The sequence below is a fragment of the Poecile atricapillus genome, chromosome 21 (assembly GCF_030490865.1).
Source record: "Poecile atricapillus isolate bPoeAtr1 chromosome 21, bPoeAtr1.hap1, whole genome shotgun sequence".
In the NCBI taxonomy this organism is placed as follows: domain Eukaryota; kingdom Metazoa; phylum Chordata; class Aves; order Passeriformes; family Paridae; genus Poecile; species Poecile atricapillus.
Window position 1 is genome coordinate 10,060,984 of NC_081269.1, and position 19,794 is coordinate 10,080,777.

Here is a 19,794-nt window from a genome sequence, read left to right on the forward strand (position 1 = left end):
ATCTTTGTGTTTCAGTTCCACTTCCTTTAGTGCAGAGGAGTGGAAGTGTCCCCTCCCTGCCCCTGGGCTCTGAGGTGGCCCCTGGGCTCTGAGGTGGCCCCTGGGCTCCTCACTGGTCCATCAGCAGCGTTCTGGGCCACCCTGAGCCCCTCTCTGTGAGGGTTGTGCTCACTCCAGGCTGTGCCCATCAGCGTTGCTCCCCTGGGTGCTCGTGTCCCCCCCAGCAGAGCTCTGCAGACCCTCCCAGGGGTTTGTGCCGGGTGGGAGCCGTGTCCTTGGCCCATGGCTCCGTGTCCTTGTCCCCAGAGGAGCTGAAGGCGCCGCTGGAGGAGTACGTCAACAAGCGCTACCCGGGGCTGGTGAAGGTGGTGAGGAACCAGAAGAGGGAAGGGCTGATCCGGGCGCGCATCGAGGGCTGGAAAGCTGCCACGGGCCAGGTCACCGGCTTCTTCGACGCCCACGTGGAGTTCACTGCTGGCTGGTAGGTGCTCAGGGCTTGGGGCACTCAACATCCATCCTTCCACAGCCAAGTGTCCCTGCACCGTGACACCCAGCTCCTCTGGCTGGCTCATCCTCTCCAGGGTTCCTCCAGGGTTCCTCCAGGGTTCCTCCAGGGTTCCTCCAGGGTTCCTCCTGGACTCCTCCAGGGTTCCTCCAGGGTTCCTCCAGGGTTCCTCCAGGGTTCCTCCAGGGTTCCTCCAGGGTTCCTCCTGGACTCCTCCAGGATTCCTCCAGGGTTCCTCCAGGGTTCCTCCAGGGTTCCTCCAGGGTTCCTCCAGGACCCCTCCAGGACTCCTCCAGGATTCCTCCAAGACCCCTCCAGGCTTCCTCCAGTCTTCCTCCAGGCTTCCTCCAGGCTTCCTCCAGGCTTCCTCCAGGATTCCTCCAGGGTTCCTCCAGGATTCCTCCAGGATTCCTCCAGGATTCCTCCAGGGTTCCTCCAGGCTTCCTCCAGGATTCCTCCAGGATTCCTCCAGGGTTCCTCCAGGGTTCCTCCAGGGTTCCTCCAAGACCCCTCCAGGCTTCCTCCAGGCTTCCTCCAGGCTTCCTCCAGGGTTCCTCCAGGGTTCCTCCAGGGTTCCTCCAGGACCCCTCCAGGGTTCCTCCTGGATTCCATGATAGGAACATACAAGGAAGATCTTCCCTTGCCCTTGTTCCTTGCAATCCTTCTCTATTCCTCCCCTTCATGCATGCACCTGCCCTGCTCCCTGGTTAGATTTTTCAGGATGATTTCCCATTCCCTTAGCCTTAAGTAATTCCTGCAAGTTTAAAAAAGCCCAGGCAGTAATGGAATGAAGGAGAAAGTGTTTCCCACTCCTGTGCCCTTTGCTGGATCCCAGGAAGGCTCAGATGCTTTGGATTTATTTGTTTCCTCTGCTGCTGGGAATAAGAGCAGAGGAGTGGAAGCAGCAAAAGGTGCTGCAGAAGGATTTTTTTCAGAGAGATTCAAAACGTTTGCGCTCAAGTGGCTCAAGTTTGAATTTATGTCATGACAGGAGCCTGAAAGGGATTTTTTTTTCCTTTAACCAAGTGTAAAAAGTAAATGGTCCATGTTTAGAAAAGTGGAGGTGGAAGAAGCTAAACTTACACTGAATTTTAACACAGTAACAGCCACAAAAAAAAGCCCCTATTTGCAGCTGTTAAAGGCAGAGTTCTGCACAGCTAGTTAATGATTTTTAATGACAGCTGAAGGGAGCCCCCAGGAGAGCTGGAGAGGGGCTTCAGACGAGGGATGGAGAGACAGGAGCCAGGGAATGGCTCCCAGTGCCAGAGGGCAGGAATGGGTGGGATGGGCAGGGCTGGATGGGATACCCGGGGCTGGGTGGGATACCCGGGGCAGGGTGGGATACCCGGGTTTGGGTGGGGTGGGCAGGGCTGGGTGGGATGGGCAGGGCTGGGTGGGATACCCGGGGCTGGGTGGGATACCCGGGGCTGGATGGGATACCCGGGGCTGGGTGGGATACCCGGGGCTGGGTGGGATACCCGGGGCTGGGTGGGATGGGCAGGGCTGGGTGGGATACCCGGGGCTGGATGGGATACCCAGGGCTGGGTGGGATGGGCAGGGCTGGGTGGGATACCCAGGGCTGGATGGGATACCCAGGGCTGGGTGGGATCCAGGGAGGAATGAGTGGAAGCTGCAGGGACCTGACCCTGTGATGCTGTGTCCCTTCTCCCCAGGGCGGAGCCGGTGCTGTCCCGGATCCAGGAGAACAGGAGGAGGGTGATCCTGCCCTCCATCGACAACATCAAGCAGGACAACTTCGAGGTGCAGCGCTACGAGAACTCGGCACACGGCTACAGCTGGGAGCTGTGGTGCATGTACATCAGCCCCCCCAAGGACTGGTGGGACGCTGGGGACCCCTCCCTGCCCATCAGGTACGGCCAGCACGGGACACCCGGTGACATGGGGGACACCTGGTGACATGGGGGACACCTGGTGACCTGGGGACACTCAGTGACATGGGGGACACCCAGTGACCAGGGGACACCCAGTGACCTGGGGACACCCAGTGACCTGGGGACACTCGGTGACCAGAGGGAACACTCGGTGACATGGGGATACCTGGTGACCTGGGGGACACTCAGTGACCTGGGGGACACTCAGTGACCTGGGGACACTCAGTGACCAGGGGACACTCAGTGACCTGGGGACACTCAGGGACCTGGGGACACTCAGGGACCAGGGGGACACCCAGTGACCAGGGCTGGGGACATTCAGTGACCAGGGCTGGGGACACCCAGTGACATGGGGACACTCGGTGACCAGGGCTGGGGACACTCAGTGACCAGGGGACACTCAGTGACCTGGGGACACCCAGTGACCAGGGGGACACTCAGTGACCAGGGCTGGGGACATTCAGTGACCAGGGCTGGGGACATTCAGTGACCAGGGGACACTCAGTGACCAGGGCTGGGGACACCCAGTGACCAGGGGACACCCAGTGACCAGGGCTGGGGACACTCAGTGACCAGGGCTGGGGACACTCAGTGACCAGGGCTGGGGACACCCAGTGACATGGGGACACTCAGTGACCAGGGGACACTCAGTGACCAGGGGCACTCCCTGAAGTGACTCCCTGAAGGACCCTGAAAACTGGGCAGGGCCATTGAGCCTCTGGTTCAGCCCTTGATGAGCACAGAGTCACAGGTGGACAAATTCTCCTTGCTGAAGGGAGCTGTAGTTTATTGCTAGAAAATGTTCATGTCATCCATTTTTGTGAAGAAAACCACGCTGGCCATACTGAAAGGGTTTGCTTTTGTGTTTTTAGAGCTTTGCATAAGAGAATTATTTTGATCTAAAAGGAAAAAAAAAATTATGCTGCTGGTTGAAAATATAAAAAATACTCACACTGACAGAACTTTAATCTGAGCCCAAGTCACAAAAACAGCCTTTATTGATGTCAGAGTTGCTTTAGAAATGGAAAGAGTAAACAGGATTTGGCCTTTAATTTGTGAAGGGTTTTGATTTTTCAGAGGCATTAAAGAGACAGAAAAGATGGGTATTGAATTATTTAACAATTTCTAGGAAAATTAAGCTTCAGAGAGCCTGTTTTCACTGCAATAATCTTATTAATGAAAACAAAACAATCCGGGGCAGCACCAATATTCAGAGCTCACACCCTGCTGCCTGAATTGTTTGCGAGTGGTCCATGCAGTGATTTTGGAAGGGGAAGCCAAGCTGAGCCTTTTCTGTGGTCTGTTCACACTTCCCAGGAGAAAGCTGCCATTGATGGATTATCCAAACATATTTCCCCTCTAAATCCAAAGCAGAGAAAATACGAGAGGAGGAGTTGGGGGAATTTGGCTCTTTGAATTTATCTTTTCATTGGCAGACGGCTTTTAAGTGATTTATTGGCCAAAACCAATCCATTTTCATTCGAAGCGAGGATTTAATGGCTTTGGGGTGGGGGCTGCAAACAAAGGAGTGAGAGTGGAGCCGGTGGGTGACACAGCAGAGCAGTGTTCATCAAACAGACTTTAAAGAGTTGGAGAGGCTGTGCTGAGGGCCAGCATTTCCTTTCCTGTGTGCTTTAACTCGCTGTCCTCTGCACTCAGCGGTGCATAAACAGTTCTGGGTTGAATGGAAGGAGAAATGGATCCTTGCTCTCAAGGACCAAGGAGCTGGATGCTCTGGGAGCTGCCTCTGCCTTGGGAGGATTTATCAATTCCCAGAGCCCAGCCCTGGGCTCTGTCCTGGGGACTCTGAGCAGATCCCCTGAGGATCCACCTTGTGCTGCTCTCCTGGGGTGTGTGAGCAGGGCTGGCACAGCCACAGCCACCTCCCTTCATCCCAGCTTTGCTTTCCTGCCGATGGAAACCTGGGGGGAGCAGCTGGAAAACTGCAGGAAAACTCCTGATGGAAACCTGGGGAGAGCAGCTGGAAAACTGCAGGAAAACTCCTGATGGAAACCTGGGGAGAGCAGCTGGAAAACTCCTGCAGGAAAACTCCTGATGGAAACCTGGGGAGAGCAGCTGGAAAACTCCTGCAGGAAAACTCCTGATGGAAACCTGGGGAGAGCAGCTGGAAAACTCCTGCAGGAAAACTCCTGATGGAAACCTGGGGAGAGCAGCTGGAAAACTGCAGGAAAACTCCTGATGGAAACCTGGGGAGAGCAGCTGGAAAACTCCTGCAGGAAAACTCCTGATGGAAACCTGGGGAGAGCAGCTGGAAAAACTCCTGCAGGAAAACTCCTGATGGAAACCTGGGGAGAGCAGCTGGAAAACTCCTGCAGGAAAACTCCTGATGGAAACCTGGGGAGAGCAGCTGGAAAACTCCTGCAGGTCCCAGCCCTGGCTGAGCCCAGCGTGGGCAGCAGGAAAGGGACTGGGATTGTGCCCCTGTGCTCAGGTGAGACCCCACCTGCAGAGCTGCCCCAGCCCTGGGACAGCAGCTGGAGCTGCTGGAGGAGCCCAGAGGAGGCTCCAGGGGGATCAGAGGGATGGAGCAGCTCTGCTGGGAGAGCTGGCAGTGCTCACTGGGGAGGAGCAGCAATCCCCCATCAACCTCATACAGCTCCTCCCGAGTCTCCCTCTCCTTCCCAGGGAACTGGGATGGCTCAGTGCATCTCCTGCTCCTCCCTGGTACAGGAAAGGGATGGGAACACTTCCTGAGAGCTCTATCAGCCCCGTGTTCAGGCTCATCTCTGGGCTTCTGTTGACAGCTCTGTGGGTATCATCTCCAAAGCAGAAAATAAACAAACTGCAGGAGCTCTGAGTTGGGGATTTTCTCTCTGTCCGTAGGCAGCTGCACTTGTATGTGGGCAGTCATGGCTTTGTCACTTCTCTGAGACGGAACAAAATGAAAAATCTGAGTTTTTTTAAGATGACAAAGTCTGCTGAAGCTCTTTCCCCTTCCTCAGAGTGAATTTCAGGATCGAGGTCTGTCTAACCCACAGGATATTTTGTTTTCCTTCTGTTGCAAACCTCTCTGTCTATTGGTGAACAAACGTCTGGTGTGCAGTAGAATGTTCCTGCTGGAAGAAAACACGTGTGGAAGGAGAGAGAAGCACACAAGGTGCAGGGCTGAGGATGGGGAGCTGAGCTCTGGCTGAAAATGAAGTGGGAAGGAAGGGGAGGAGAGTTTCCAGCTCCTTTTGGAACAGGAGTGAGGAGAAGCAGATGGCTGCTTTGCTGGGTTGTTCCATCTCATCTGGGGATGGGGACTCGCAGTTATTTCCAGGAAAAATCACTTTGGAATTCATGGGAACAGGGATCTCTACAGGATTAGCAGATTTTGTGGGCTGTGGCCCCAGGCTGGTCCCTCCACATCTTCCATCCAGAGGGGCTCCCAACGCTGTCCAGGATTTCCAGGGGGACTTTGACACAAACCAGGGGCTGTGCAGCCCTGGCAGTGCTCAGGGCTCACAGCACAGCCACATTTCCCATTTCAGCAGGGAGGACAGTGGAGTTGGAGTGCTTTTTGGCCAAGCTGGCCATAAATCAGCCCAAATTCCCCGTGTGCCTGCACAAGTGGCTTCGTTTTGGGGAGAATTTGCTTCTCCTGCAGTCGTTTCTTTTTCAGCTTTTGTGAAATAGGCTTTAGTATAGAAATAAATCATCAGAGCATTACTAAATTAAAAATAAGCATAGAAGCAGACAGAGCTGCCAAGCTAAGGTTAAACTTGGAGCAGGAGATCAGATTCTGGTTTCATCACTCTTTCCTCCCACTCTTTGCTTAATTTGGTACTTAAAAGAACCCAACAGGCATTGCAGAGCTGTGCACACCCAGCTGCTTTGGAGAGCAGTCTCCTGGTCCTCGTGCTCTTATTTTGGGTCACACACATCACTGCACTGATGTGCTGGAGCTGTGCTAGGAGCTGCTGCAGTTTATTGGGATGCAGGAGGATTGTGCTTGCTTGGAGCAGGGATTAGCATCCAGCATTTACCTGCTCTCCCTGCGAGGTAAAATGAGCATTTCCAGCCCACTGCAGGTCTTGGCTGGGCTTTGTTTGCTCTCAGACCTGACCCCAGCTCACTTCTGGAGAGTCTTGGAGCAGCAGCATCGTCAGGAGGAGAAGGGACCGTCACTGACAGGCAGTGGAGCTTCCCAGGGACAGACTGACCAAGGGATGGAGGGGCTGGAGCTGCCAGGGACTGACAGAAATGTGCCCAGAGCAGGGCAGGGGCTGGCAGAGCTCTGCTGCCACTGCCAGGCCCTTTTTAACCCCTGAGCTGCCTCACTGCAGGGCTTGTGCCCCACCAGGCGCTCTCAGCATCCCACAGCGCCTTCCTGGGCAGGGGGAGTTAAACTTGTCCATGTGAAGTGGGATTTATAAAACAGAATGAATTTCATGAGGGCTGAGAGCTGCTCTGGGCTGGAGGATGAGGAGATGAGCTGTAATGGGAGGAGCTGGTGCTGTTCATGAGGACAAATGTGGGAGAGGAGTTCTCTCTCCTGCCTCTGAATTGCCCTGTCAAGGCCAGGACCAAACAGGCAGGATGTGAGTGCTGCTGCCCAAGATGCTTCTCTAATTAGAGCAGTCCCTGAACCTCACACAGACTTACAGTGTAGTATCAATTCAGGTTAAATTGGGAAACTGAGCAGAAAATTGCTGTCTGGTGTTTGGAGTGGTTTCTGCATCTTAACATTATCTGATATTGTATCATTATGTACTGATGCAAAATGCCAACAAGTAATGGCAGAGCCCTGCAAGAAATGACAGCAGGATTGGAGAGCAGGAAATAGTGAGAGAAATTTAATTTCTCATGCAGTTTCATGAAATAAAGTCAACTCAGGTACACACTTGTTCAGATTAAATATAATGATCTGTGTCTGCAGCCCGAGTCTGCCGGGAATGCACATCCAGAGGCTGGGGATGGAGAGGGGAGAGTTGCCATGGAAATCCAGCCAATGTCACACTTGCAGCATTGCAAATGGCTCGTGTGTCATGGCTCATTTTCCAGAGGAAGTGGGGAAAAGTGGGAATTAAGGGAAAACATCTTTAAATGTTTGCAGCAAGGCAGGGCTGGGCCTGTGTGGGGACAAACGTTGGGAGTGCTGAGGGTTTGTGGGGAGAAGGGAGCCCAAAGCACACCTTGGGCAGGGCTGGGCAACATCCCTGGGGCTGTGTGTGATCCCTTCCTCTTCCTCAGCACAGCTGGAACACCCCTGGGCTGTGTCTGATCCCCTTCCCCTTCCTCAGCACATCTGGAACACCCCTGGGCTGTCTGATCCCCTCCTCAGCACATCTGGAGCACCCCTGGGCTGTGTGTGATCCCTTCCCCCTCCTCAGCACATCTGGAACACCCCTGGGCTGTGTGTGATCCCTTCCCCCTCCTCAGCACATCTGGAACACCCCTGGGCTGTGTGTGATCCCTTCTCCTTCCTCAGCACATCTGGAACACCCCTGGGCTGCCTGATCCCTTCCTCAGCACAGCTGGAACACCCCTGGGCTGTGTGTGATCCCTTCCCCTTCCTCAGCACATCTGGAACACCCCTGGGCTGTCTGATCCCCTCCTCAGCACATCTGGAGCACCCCTGGGCTGTCTGATCCCCTCCTCAGCACATCTGGAACACCCCTGGGCTGTCTGGGTCCCCTCCTCAGCACATCTGGAGCACCCCTGGGCTGTCTGATCCCTTCCTCAGCACAGCTGGAGCACCCCTGGGCTGTCTGATCCCCTCCTCAGCACATCTGGAACACCCCTGGGCTGTGTGTGATCCCTTCCCCCTCCTCAGCACATCTGGAGCACCCCTGGGCTGTCTGATCCCCTTTAGCACATCTGGAGCACCCCTGGGCTGGCTGGCTCCCCTCCCCTCAGGGGTCTGCTCAGGGAAACAGTTTTCCCTCCCTTTGCTCCTGCCCAGCCTCTGGCAGCCCCATTCCTGTGGTTTCCCGTTCCATTCTGAGCAGCCTGAGATGATCCAGAGCTGTTGCTTGGTCTGTCCTGTAATTGGGAATTCATTTGCTGGCTTTTGTGGGGACTAACACAGCTCTTGCTTTAAAATTGGATGAAGTGCTCAAGGGTATTTTTCTTATTTTGTTCTGATTTGGGGAGGAATAATGGTTTTGCCATGCAAAAATAAATGAATCTGCTAGACAAACAGCTCGGGTTGTTAGAGCCTCTCTCCAAATAATGATGGTGTAATTCAGGCCTCCAAAATAAGAAGCAAACAATAAATAAATGATTAACCTGTCTTTAGAGTATTGAAATCTCTGTGTGTTTTAAGTTTGTAGTGGGTAAATAGGAGCAAATGAGTGTTGGAACAGGCAATAGAGGAATGGCAGGAGGAGCAGGGATCCTAAATCCTCGGGAATTGCCAGGTCAGGACCTGCCCAGCCCCTGCCAGGTTCAGTTCTGTGTTTGTGGTTTCAGTTTCCCATGGCAGGGGTGTAAGAGCCGGGGTTCAGGCTGCAGGTGGGAATTGAAGGGATTTGTGAGAGAGGAAAGGAGGCACTCTCAGCTCTCCCTGCTGCTGGGGCAGAGTTTGGGTGCTTTGATGGGAATGGGGCTCTGTCCTCAGCATTTCACACACAAACTGTGCTGGGCTGAGCTCTGAGGGTTCCTGGCACAGCCCAGGCTGCTCCTGCTGCCCAAGGGCAGGGAGGCAGAGGGGAAAATGCACATTCTTCCTCTTCTCCAGCTCCCCTTTCCCTCCCCTGTCCTCCACTCCAGCATCTCCTCACCTTCAGCACCCTGGGGTGAAAAGTGACTGCATTTGGAGTGTAAATCTGGGTGCCTTCGCTGTGCTCTGCTTTGTGTCAGGAACTGCCAGGTCCCACCTGCCTGGGAGCTGGGCAGGTGTCCCAGAGCTCCAGGGAGACTTCATTCTCCAAAGCAAGGTGATGCTCCTGGAAATTAAGTGTCATTTCTCTCTTCTTGCTGATGTATTTCCTTGAACAGCAAAGAAAGGCTGCAGAGCAAAATTGAGTGGAGTTCCTGCCGAATCCAAACACACTGTAGTGATAAATATGATTCTGAATAAACCTCCTTGTAGTCACAAATCAATTAATCTTTTTTTTCCCTGTGTGCTCCATCCTAAGGATTTACTTTCTCACTGAGCTTTCCTAGCTCGTGCAGTACCTAATTCTTCACCTGGATAAATAACTGCTGGCATTTTTATTCCACAGCAAACTGGCATTATCTTTCTTGCTGTGTACAAGCAAAGGGAATTTTATTTATTCGTTTCTTTATTTTCCACAGAGCAAACTCTGAGGGTTGGGGCTTGGAATAAAGCAGAGTTCAGGGCTTGGTGAGGAGCAGCTCTGCCACGGCTCAGGGAGTGTTTGGACAAGGCTCTCAGGGACAGGGGAGGAGTTGGGCTGGAAGATCCTTGTGGGGCTTTTCCAGCCCATTTTGATTCCATAAGCAGCCCCAGAAGAGAAGGAATCTTCTCCATCAGTTTGCTGGAGCCCTTTGGTTTGCCAGACCTCCTTGGCTGAGGATGCACTGTGGATTTTTAGGGAAGGAGCTGTGCCACAGTTTGGCTGGGATGGAGGGCAGAGCTCCTTCCTGCTCTTCCCTGCTCTTCCCTGCTCTTCCCTGCTCTTCCCTGCTCTTCCCTGCTCTTCCCTGCTCCTTCCTGCTCCTTCCTGCTCTTCCCTGCTCTGCCCTGCTCTGCCCTGCTCTTCCCTGCTCTTCCCTGCTCTTCCCTGCTCTTTCCTGCTCTTCCCTGCTCCTTCCTGCTCTGCCCTGCTCTTCCCTGCTCTTCCCTGCTCTTTCCTGCTCTTTCCTGCTCTTCCCTGCTCTTCCCTGCTCTTCCCTGCTCTTTCCTGCTCTTTCCTGTTCTTCCCTGCTCTTCCCTGCTCTTCCCTGCTCTTCCCTGCTCTTCCCTGCTCTTCCCTGCTCTTTCCTGCTCTTCCCTGCTCTTCCCTGCTCTTCCCAGCCTCAAGCCGTGCAGGGAGCTGAGCTCAGGGCTGGGGTGAGCAGGGACAGAGCAGAACCTTTCCACCTTGTGTGGTACAAGCTCTTTCTTCTTACAATTCCCAAGGACTGGAGGCTCCTGAGTGTTTCCCAGCCATTGCAGGGATCTGTCAGAAAGCACCAGGGGCTGTGAGCTGTGCTTGTTCTGGAGGTTTGAATGTGACTGTGCAAAGTCACCCCAGAATCTCCCCAAAGTCACCCTGTAGTGCCAGAGGGGCTCTGGGGCTGCTCCCCCAGCCCAGCCTGGCTTTACCCCATCCTCATCCTCCCCTGCTCTGCTGTTCCTGCTGTTTCCTGGGAGCTGACAGGGACCTGGCAAGGGAATTCCCTCCCAGCTCAGCTTTGTGGCTCTTCCCTGTGTGTGTTTGTTTGTCCCCACACGCACAGCTCAGGCTTGCAGCATCTTTGTTCCAGGGAGATTTCTCTTCTGATTTCTGCAGCTTGAATTGAGAGATTAAAAATGGTGTTTCAGCTGTAAACAGAGCAGGTTTGTTCTGCAGAGATGCTCGCTCACCTGAGCCCATCTTCACCTTCAAAAGTCAGTTTATTGTAGTTTCTCTCACTGGATGTCCCTTGGAGCAGGTGTAGGAGCTGCAGGAGTATTTTGGTGGAAGCCAGGTCAGAAATCACTGCCCAAATTCCAGTTTGGGTGCCAAGCTCAGGCTCAGGGTGTTAATCCTGATCCTTCAGCCCCAGCTCAGTGCTTTAACCAGGGCATGGTTATTGTTGTGCCTGAGACAAAGAGAACTTTGTTTACCTGGGAAATTTGCTTATTGTGATTCTTTATGCTCGGTGGAAAGGAAGAACACAACTCCAAAGCAGCTGCTTGGCTGCCCTTGAGAAAAAATATATTCATGTTAAAAACAGCAAAGTAAATAACACTTGGCTGTTAAGTGCCTGATAGTTATATACATTACATCCCAGAGTAATTATCATTTAATTAGCACTCTGGAACGGTGGAAGGAGATGGAGTCACGGTGCACTTCTTGCTGAAGGCTGATGTTCCTGAGGAGGAATTCCTGCACTCCTGGGAGGGTGAGCAGCAGCCAAACCCCCAAAAGCTGCAGGGTTCCCTTGGCTCTGGCCTCAGGGAATGAGGTGCTCCCCTGGGAAAGGCAGGGGGAGTGGATTTAGGATTAAATTTGGGATTAGATGAGCTCGTGCAGTCCTGGCCACCCAAACTCTGGTCACCATCTGAGGGGTTTTGAAGGAGAAATGGGGCATGGAGGAGGTGCCCAAGCACCCAGGGATCCTCAGTGCTGGGACATCCTCGGGCTCTGAGACAGCACCAGCAAGGAAAAGGCTTTGAGGCAGTGGCTGAGGCAGCAGCTTCGTCCTGGAGGGGAAGTTTTGTTGGGTTTGGACAAGGAAAGTGAAGTCAGGAGTGGTTCCCAGGCTGGGTCTGGCACAGGGTGGGCAGCAAGGCTGGGACACAGCAAAGCCTCGCTCAGGGCTTTGTTAAGCACAGGGCTCTCCTCACCAGGGGCTGCCACCCACAGTGGAATCAGCACTGAACTCAGCAGCTCCAGTGGGGAAAGCACTGAACCGATTTATAAATGTTTTTTCTCAAGAGCATCCAGGTGTTGAACTCAGCTGACAGAGGAGAAAACAGAACTACAAAGGAGTTAAATGCTTTGCCTGAAGTCCCAGAGCAGGCAGAGAACAGTGACAAAGTCAAATGTGTGTTCAGCAAGGTCACAGCTAGGGGTATGTGTAGGAGGTATTTTTTAAAATCCAGTTTTCACAGCCTCTTTGCCATTAATGTTTAAGTGGTATTAATCTCCAGTAAATTCAGCAGAGCCATTCAGTCTCTCGGCCTGGCTTCTCTTTTATGTGGTATCTGTTATTTTTAATTTGTTTCCCAGGTTCTGTGGTACTTGGCAAGAGCAGGGAAATAAACCCATTGGAAACAGACAATTAACCGAGGGCACTGGGGCAGGGAAACTGGAATTGTTCAAGAGCAGCAATGGGAGCTGCTGCCCTGGGGATGAGATTAGGGAAGGGATGCTGCTGCTGGGGACTGAGATGCCATTCCTTCATGGCCATTCCTTCATGGACATTCGGTTTCACTCCTGGGAAAGACATTTCTGTGTTTCCTGGCAGTGAGGGGAGCTGGGAGCTGTGCCCAGAGGTGATTCCTGCTGCTCAGGGATGTGTCACCCCCTTTGCAGATGGGCTGTGGGGGACACAAGAGATGTTTTTCCATCAGGCTCCAGCAGCTGCCTCCCCCTGCCCTGGCCAAGCTCCCTGTCCCTGCTGGGTGGCACTGGGGGAGCTCTAAGGTCGCCCATTCCATGATTGTGTGAATTCAGGGTGTTGAATTAGGAATGGCAAGGTTGGGAGAGGACAAAGGAATTCCTTCTGGGCAGGAGCAGGACTGTCCCAAACGCTCCAAGGTGGGGCAGATCCTTGTGCTGTGGAAGGTGAGCAACCCCATGATCCGAGGTTCTGAGAACCAGCAGCAGTTTAACAGGACCTGGACACCCTGGAAATTCTTCCAGTCTGTTCTCAGCCTCTTGCAGTCGATGGTAAACCCACTAATTATTTTTTTAATATCTTTTTCTACATATTTTATAACCTGTTCTTTAGGGTAAAATTGGAAGCCAAATCCAATTGTGGGGGAAAATTAATTTCCTTGAATTGAAGGAGTAATCTCCTTGAGACTTTTTAATCATTAGATGATAACTGTGAGCTACAGAAAGGAAGACCATTAAAGTAACTTAATAGAGCAGGATAAATGTTTTCCCCTGTATCCCCTTCATCTTTATTTGGAGATCCATGAGGAGGATATTTCATAAAACCTTCTCTTCTTGACCTTTTTCACTTGTTCTTATAGAAGAACCAACCAAAAGAATGGCAAGGGACACTGTGGAGTTCTGGATACAAACCCAATAATTCTGCTCAATGTCTCTTCTTCCTTCCTGCCAAATTCTGCTTTTCCTTTCTCATTAAAGGGAGAACAGCTATTGGGACAAATAAAAATGCATTTGGCTGAGCTGGGTGATTTTTAAAAACAAGCTCTGTTAATGCTTTTAATTAAGGGGCAGAGGAACAAGAGGCTTTATCAGCTCTTTGTCTGCAGGCCATTATTTCGTTGGGGATGAGCAATCCGTTATTGTCAGCGTTCACCTTTTTGAGGGATTTACTCCCAAATCAAATGGTGTTTTTATTTAAATTGTTGAGTGCTGCTTGATTCCTCATTTATTTAATGTGGGGGCATTGTTAGAGAGGAGAATGGAGCACTTAATTTGGATTGCTTGGGGGAGCAGGAGCGGTGCCTCGGGAGCTTCCTGGGCTGTGGCCGCACGTGCAGCACAACAGGGAAGGGAAAACTGAAGGTGAAGTTCCTCAATCCCAGTTAAGCCGTTTCCAAGAGAATTTTGGGAAGGATTGATGGTGCTTTATCAAGTGAAGTCATGTTGTGAAGTCTCAGGAAGGAATTGTTCCCTGGCAGGGTGGGCAGATCCTGGCACAGATTCCCAGAGCAGCTGGGGCTGCCCCTGGATCCCTGGGATGTCCCAGGCCAGGCTGGACAGGGCTGGGAGCAGTGGAAAGTGTCCCTGCCATGGCTCTGGATGGGCTCTGACATTGCTCCAACCCAGCCCATTCCATGATTTATGAATAACAGAAGAAGCTCTCGGGGTACAGCTCCTGTCCTCGGCTCCTGAGCTGTTTCCAGTCCAGAAAACCTCGTTTGCCTGGCTGAGAGTTCCCACTGATCCACATTATTGGGTCCAAAATGCAGTTTCCTTTGTCTGAAACTTTCTCCTGCGTTCTTTTTCTGGCTTTTACCTCTCCTCTGAGAGCCTCTAACAGGTTTTGACAGGAGAAGTCAGAGGTTTGCACACCTATTCCCAGTGGAGGAGATGAACTGCCTTGTTCATACTCTGGATAAAACCAGAGCAATTTTCCCTTCTCTTAAATTCCAGGAGGTAATCTAGGATAATGGAACTATTAGATTTGGCATCTGTAAGGTGGTTATCATTTCAGAAGGAATTGTTTCTGTTAATGGCAGTTAACTTGCTACAAATAAAGCAAGAGAATTGAAATCTTAAGCACCAGAGTGGCAGCAAACCATGAAACATTATCCTGCTCCGTGGAAGGAAGGCTGAGCCAGCTGTCAGGAAAGAAATCTATTGGAAAAACCCTCTGATGGAGTCCAATTGGAACTAATTTAATGTGGCAGCAGCATTCAGCTCTTCTACTTTCTATTAGAAATATTAAAATGTCTATAAATAATAATATTAAAGTGGGCAGAAGCTTTCATCCGAGGAACTCGTGGTTTTCATCCGGATGAGATTGGTGGCTGTTGGTGGAGATGAGCTGTGAAATCTGGCACCTCCCTGCTGGACTGAGTGGATCCCTGGGTTTTTTTCTTTTCAACATGGATTCAGAGAGCAGCAGCCAGATGGGAGAAGCCTTTTTCTATTCCTGTTTCAGCACAGGGACCATCCTGGGGCAGACTGCACACACGGTGACAGCAGCAGCTGAGTGCCCCTGAGCAGCACAGGCTGAAGCACTTGGGATTGCTCAGTGCTGGGCTCCGGGCAAAGTGCAGCTTTATGGAGAGGGTCAGAAGGGCTAAGCACTCAGAAAATCCCCTGAAATGTGATCTCAGAGTGTGAATCACAACTGCATCCTCATCTCAGGGCAGCTGGAGAGCCGGCCCAGAGGTTTTTTGCGAGTAATGAGGGTCATTAGTAAACACAACCATTTATAATGTCCTTAAAATTGCACAGTTATGACAGATTAACCCCTGGCACTGTGATTTCCCTCCCTCCTTGTGCTGTTCCACTGATGCTCCCAGTTTTCTGTGTTATTTCCCTGTCCAGCCCCTGGTCCTGGCTGCTCCTCTGAGCTGAGAGCTCTGAGCTGAAGGGCACAAGGTGCAGGATGGATGTGACAGCTTGATCCCTATCCCAGAGCCCTGCTGACACTGGGGGAACTGGGAAATGACCCCACACAGGCTTCTGCAAACAGTTCTTAAAGGATTTGCTTCTACAAATTTGCAGTGAGCTTGCTGCTGGTGGTGATGGCTCCTTTGTGATTCCAGCTGGGAACACTCTCCTGGAATACCCTAAAAACACCTATCCTGCAGTCTGCTCTGTTCCAGGTGTGCTGGAAGTAAGAGAAGGGAAAGGAAAGGCTGTTATTGGAGTTCCTTCCTTCATGGGCAGAGGTTGTGCCCTTGCCCACAGACACCCAGAGGTGTCTCCAGCCTGGGAGCTCCCTCATCATTCAACTTGGGGAAACCTTTTCTCCAGTCTGTACAGACTGAAATGAGCTTGGATTTTAGACAATTTATTGCAGTGGTAAAACAGCTCTCTGGGATAGGCACGAAATCTCTGGGATAGGCAGTGGTGGGAGGCAGCTGAGCCCAGCAGAGATGGGGCAGTGTCCCCAATTCCTGGGGCTCTCCCTGTCCCCAATTCCTGGGGCTCTCCCTGTCCCCAATTCCTGGGGCTCTCCCTGTCCCCAATTCCTGGGGCTCTCCCTGTCCCTGACTGTGTTCCTGGGGCTCTCCTTGTCCCCAATTCCTGGGGCTCTCCCTGTCCCTGACTGTGTTCCTGGGGCTCTCCCTGTCCCCAATTCCTGGGGATCTCTCCCAGTCCCTCACTCTGTTCCTGGGGCTCTCCCAGTCCCTCACTCTGTTCCTGGGGCTCTCTCCCTGTCCCTCACTCTGTTCCTGGGGCTCTCTCCCAGTCCCTCACTCTGTTCCTGGGGCTCTCCCTGTCCCTCACTCTGTTCCTGGAGCTCTCTCCCAGTCCCTCACTCTGTTCCTGGGGCTCTCTCCCTGTCCCTCACTCTGTTCCTGGGGCTCTCCCTGTCCCTCACTCTGTTCCTGGGGCTCTCCCAGTCCCTCACTCTGTTCCTGGGGCTCTCTCCCAGTCCCTCACTCTGTTCCTGGAGCTCTCTCCCAGTCCCTCACTCTGTTCCTGGGGATCTCTCTGTCCCTCACTCTGTTCCTGGGGCTCTCCCAGTCCCTGACTGTGATCCTGGGGCTCTCCCTGTCCCTGACTGTGTTCCTGGGGCTCTCTCCCAGTCCCTGACTCTGTTCCTGGGGCTCTCCCAGTCCCTGACTCTGTTCCTGGGGCTCTCTCCCTGTCCCTCACTCTGTTCCTGGGGCTCTCTCCCTGTCCCTCACTCTGTTCCTGGGGCTCTCCCAGTCCCTCACTCTGTTCCTGGGGCTCTCCCTGTCCCTGACTGTGTTCCTGGGGCTCTCTCCCAGTCCCTGACTCTGTTCCTGGGGCTCTCCCTGTCCCTCACTCTGTTCCTGGGGCTCTCTCCCTGTCCCTCACTCTGTTCCTGGGGCTCTCCCTGTCCCTCACTCTGTTCCTGGGGCTCTTCCTGTCCCTCACTCTGTTCCTGGGGCTCTCTCCCTGTCCCTCACTCTGTTCCTGGGGCTCTCCCTGTCCCTCACTCTGTTCCTGGGGCTCTTCCTGTCCCTCACTCTGTTCCTGGGGCTCTCTCCCTGTCCCTCACTCTGTTCCTGGGGCTCTCCCTGTCCCTCACTCTGTTCCTGGGGCTCTCTCCCAGTCCCTCACTCTGTTCCTGGAGCTCTCCCTGTCCCTCACTCTGTTCCTGGGGCTCTCCCAGTCCCTCACTCTGTTCCTGGGGCTCTTCCTGTCCCTCACTCTGTTCCTGGGGCTCTTCCTGTCCCTCACTCTGTTCCTGGGGCTCTCTCCCTGTCCCTCACTCTGTTCCTGGGGCTCTCCCTGTCCCTCACTCTGTTCCTGGGGCTCTCTCCCAGTCCCTCACTCTGTTCCTGGGGCTCTTCCTGTCCCTCACTCTGTTCCTGGGGATCTCTCTGTCCCTCACTCTGTTCCTGGGGCTCTCCCTGTCCCTCACTCTGTTCCTGGGGCTCTCTCCCAGTCCCTGACTGTGTTCCTGGGGCTCTCTCCCTGTCCCTCACTCTGTTCCTGGGGCTCTCCCAGTCCCTCACTCTGTTCCTGGGGCTCTCCCAGTCCCTCACTCTGTTCCTGGAGCTCTCTCCCAGTCCCTCACTCTGTTCCTGGGGCTCTCCCAGTCCCTGACTCTGTTCCTGGGGCTCTCTCCCGTGCAGGACCCCGGCCATGATCGGCTGCTCCTTCGTGGTCAACAGGAAGTTTTTTGGGGAGATCGGGCTGCTGGACCCCGGCATGGACGTGTACGGAGGGGAGAACATCGAGCTGGGCATCAAGGTTTGTGCCACCTGGGCAGCAAAATGTCACCTCACAGTGTCCTCAGGAGGCAGAAGCTTTCTCTGAGTTGGCCTGAGCAGCTCCTGGAATCCTTTTGGGGGGTTGGGAGGTGGCGGCATTCACAGCATTTTAATTTCACTTTAAGGGAGAAAAACGACTGGGTTTTAGGGATGAGTTTAATTTTCTTCCTTGGATTCCAATCTCTGTGATCTGATGCAAAAAGCTGCTGAAATGAAATGGCATTTCCAGCTTGAACCTGGCTGTGTTGTCACAGGGTTGGTGGAAGTTACAAGGATCTTAAATACCAGGGAAAGACTCAGTTGGGTGAACAGTGTTTGGGGTTCTGCTACTCCTGTGAGTGTCCTGAGAAGGCACAAAGCCTGCAGATATTTTCCAGGCATTTAGCATCTGCAAATAAAACGTGTTCACAAGCACAAAACCTGCTTTGAACAGTGGAACTCTACAAGGCAGGATTTCAGAGCTGCCTCAGTGCCTCCCCCGACAACATCCCTTGATTACTGTGTACAATATTAGATCTGGCTTAGTGATTCAAGTGTTTGCACACACTGAAGTGATTCATAAGTGATGAATTCCATGTTCAGAGTAACCTGGGATGGCAGAGGCTGTGGAGATTCTCCCAGGCATGGTTTGGAGTATGACACTTGAGCATTAACCAGCTGATAGGGGGAGGCTGGAGACTTCTAACTGGAAAATTGCATTGATTGTGCTGTTGTAAAAGTGAAAAATCACTGTTCAGCTCAGAGATTTACCAGAGGATATTTGCTTTGCTGGCAAGGCACAGGAAACTTAGGAAATCTATTGTTGTTGGCTATGGGGAGCAGTAATCTCACTTAAACAAGGGAGTGGAAATTAAAGGCTTTCAGTGTGCCACAGAGCTCCTCTCCTTGGGAATTAATTACTGCTCATCCTGCAGAGAGCCCTCTCCAAACCCAGCTCCTCTCCTGGCTCTCCTGCTTGGTTTGGATTTGGGGTTTTTGGTCTCATTGTGGGGCTGCTCTTCTCACAATAATTCAGCTCATTTCCCTGCTTTGGGGGGATTTCATTGCTTTGGGGCTTCTCAACTGGAAAAGTCAGATGGATGTCTCAGAAAGTGATGAGCATTTGTCCTCTCCTTTTTCATGTGCTGAATTTTTTAGCAAGGCCAATAAACATCCTTTTGGAAAAAAACCACCCTACTCTTTCCCAGGTGACTTTCCCAAGCTTCATTTTCACACTCGTGCTGTGAGTTCTGGTCAAGGTTTTAAATTTCTGGTGGCTTTGAGAGCCAAAATACATAGAAATCTGCTTTGTAAGACTGCACAGAAAGGAGAATTTTAAAGATTCTTGAGCTCCAAAAATCTTTTTGTGGGTGTTTGGAGTCCCAGAAGTAACCTGGGGGTTCCTTGGTTGTTTCAATGATTCCTGGATGAAAATAAATGCAGAAAGTCTGGGATGGGCTGCAAGGTTGTTGTCAGAGTATTTTGTGCTTGTGTCATGCATTGCTAATTAAAGTTATTTGAGTTGTCTCTTTGAGATTAATTTAATCAATAGGGATATTATTACTACTTTGATGGTATCATTTGTACAAATTGTCACTTGAAGAAAGCAATTAACTGAGAATGCTTATTAGCTGATCCATCCCACACCTTATTTGTGCAGCAGGAATCGATTATTGGATTCATTAAGTCAAGCACAATTCAGGGATCCCTTTGAGGTTTAACCACTGACTTGAGCTGCTTTTACTGTCGCTGTTAAATTGGCTGAGGGTCAGCTTGGATCCTTAAAAGTATTTCCAGATGAAAGCATGGCACCTCCTCTTAATATCCCAGACTTTTTTCTCCCCAGATTTGTCCTCTAAATCCAACGAGGGAAATCACTGGTGCTGCCAAGCCAGAGGATTTCTGTGCACTGAGCACATGGAGTGGCATTCCCATGGCATGGGAATCACGGAATTATGGAATGCTTGGGTTGGGAGAGATGTTAAATCCCACCCAGTGCCACCCCAGCCATGGCAGGGACACCTCCCACTGTCCCAGGAGCTCCAAACCCTGTCCAGCCTGGCCTTGGGCACTGCCAGGGATCCAGGGGCTGCTCTGGGCACCTGTGCCAGGGCCTGCCCACCCTGCCAGGGAACAATTCCTGCTCAAAATCCCATCCAGCCCTGTCCTCTGGCACTGGGAGCCATTCCATGGGTCCTGTCCCTCCATCCCTTGTCCCCTGTTCCAGACACAGATCTCACCAGGCTGGTGAA

The 19,794-nt window shown here is 52.3% G+C and overlaps 1 protein-coding gene across 3 annotated transcripts in view; it reads left to right on the forward strand.

Moving 5' to 3' along the window:
- GALNT17 (polypeptide N-acetylgalactosaminyltransferase 17) overlaps positions 1-19,794 on the forward strand; it is a 102,180-nt gene that overhangs the window by 48,757 nt on the left and 33,629 nt on the right. For all 3 annotated transcript variants that reach the window (XM_058854679.1, XM_058854680.1, XM_058854681.1), the window contains exons 4-6: positions 307-481; positions 2,179-2,376; positions 17,426-17,543. In XM_058854679.1, the coding sequence (XP_058710662.1) occupies positions 307-481; positions 2,179-2,376; positions 17,426-17,543 (491 nt within the window). The remainder of the gene's footprint in view (positions 1-306; positions 482-2,178; positions 2,377-17,425; positions 17,544-19,794) is intronic.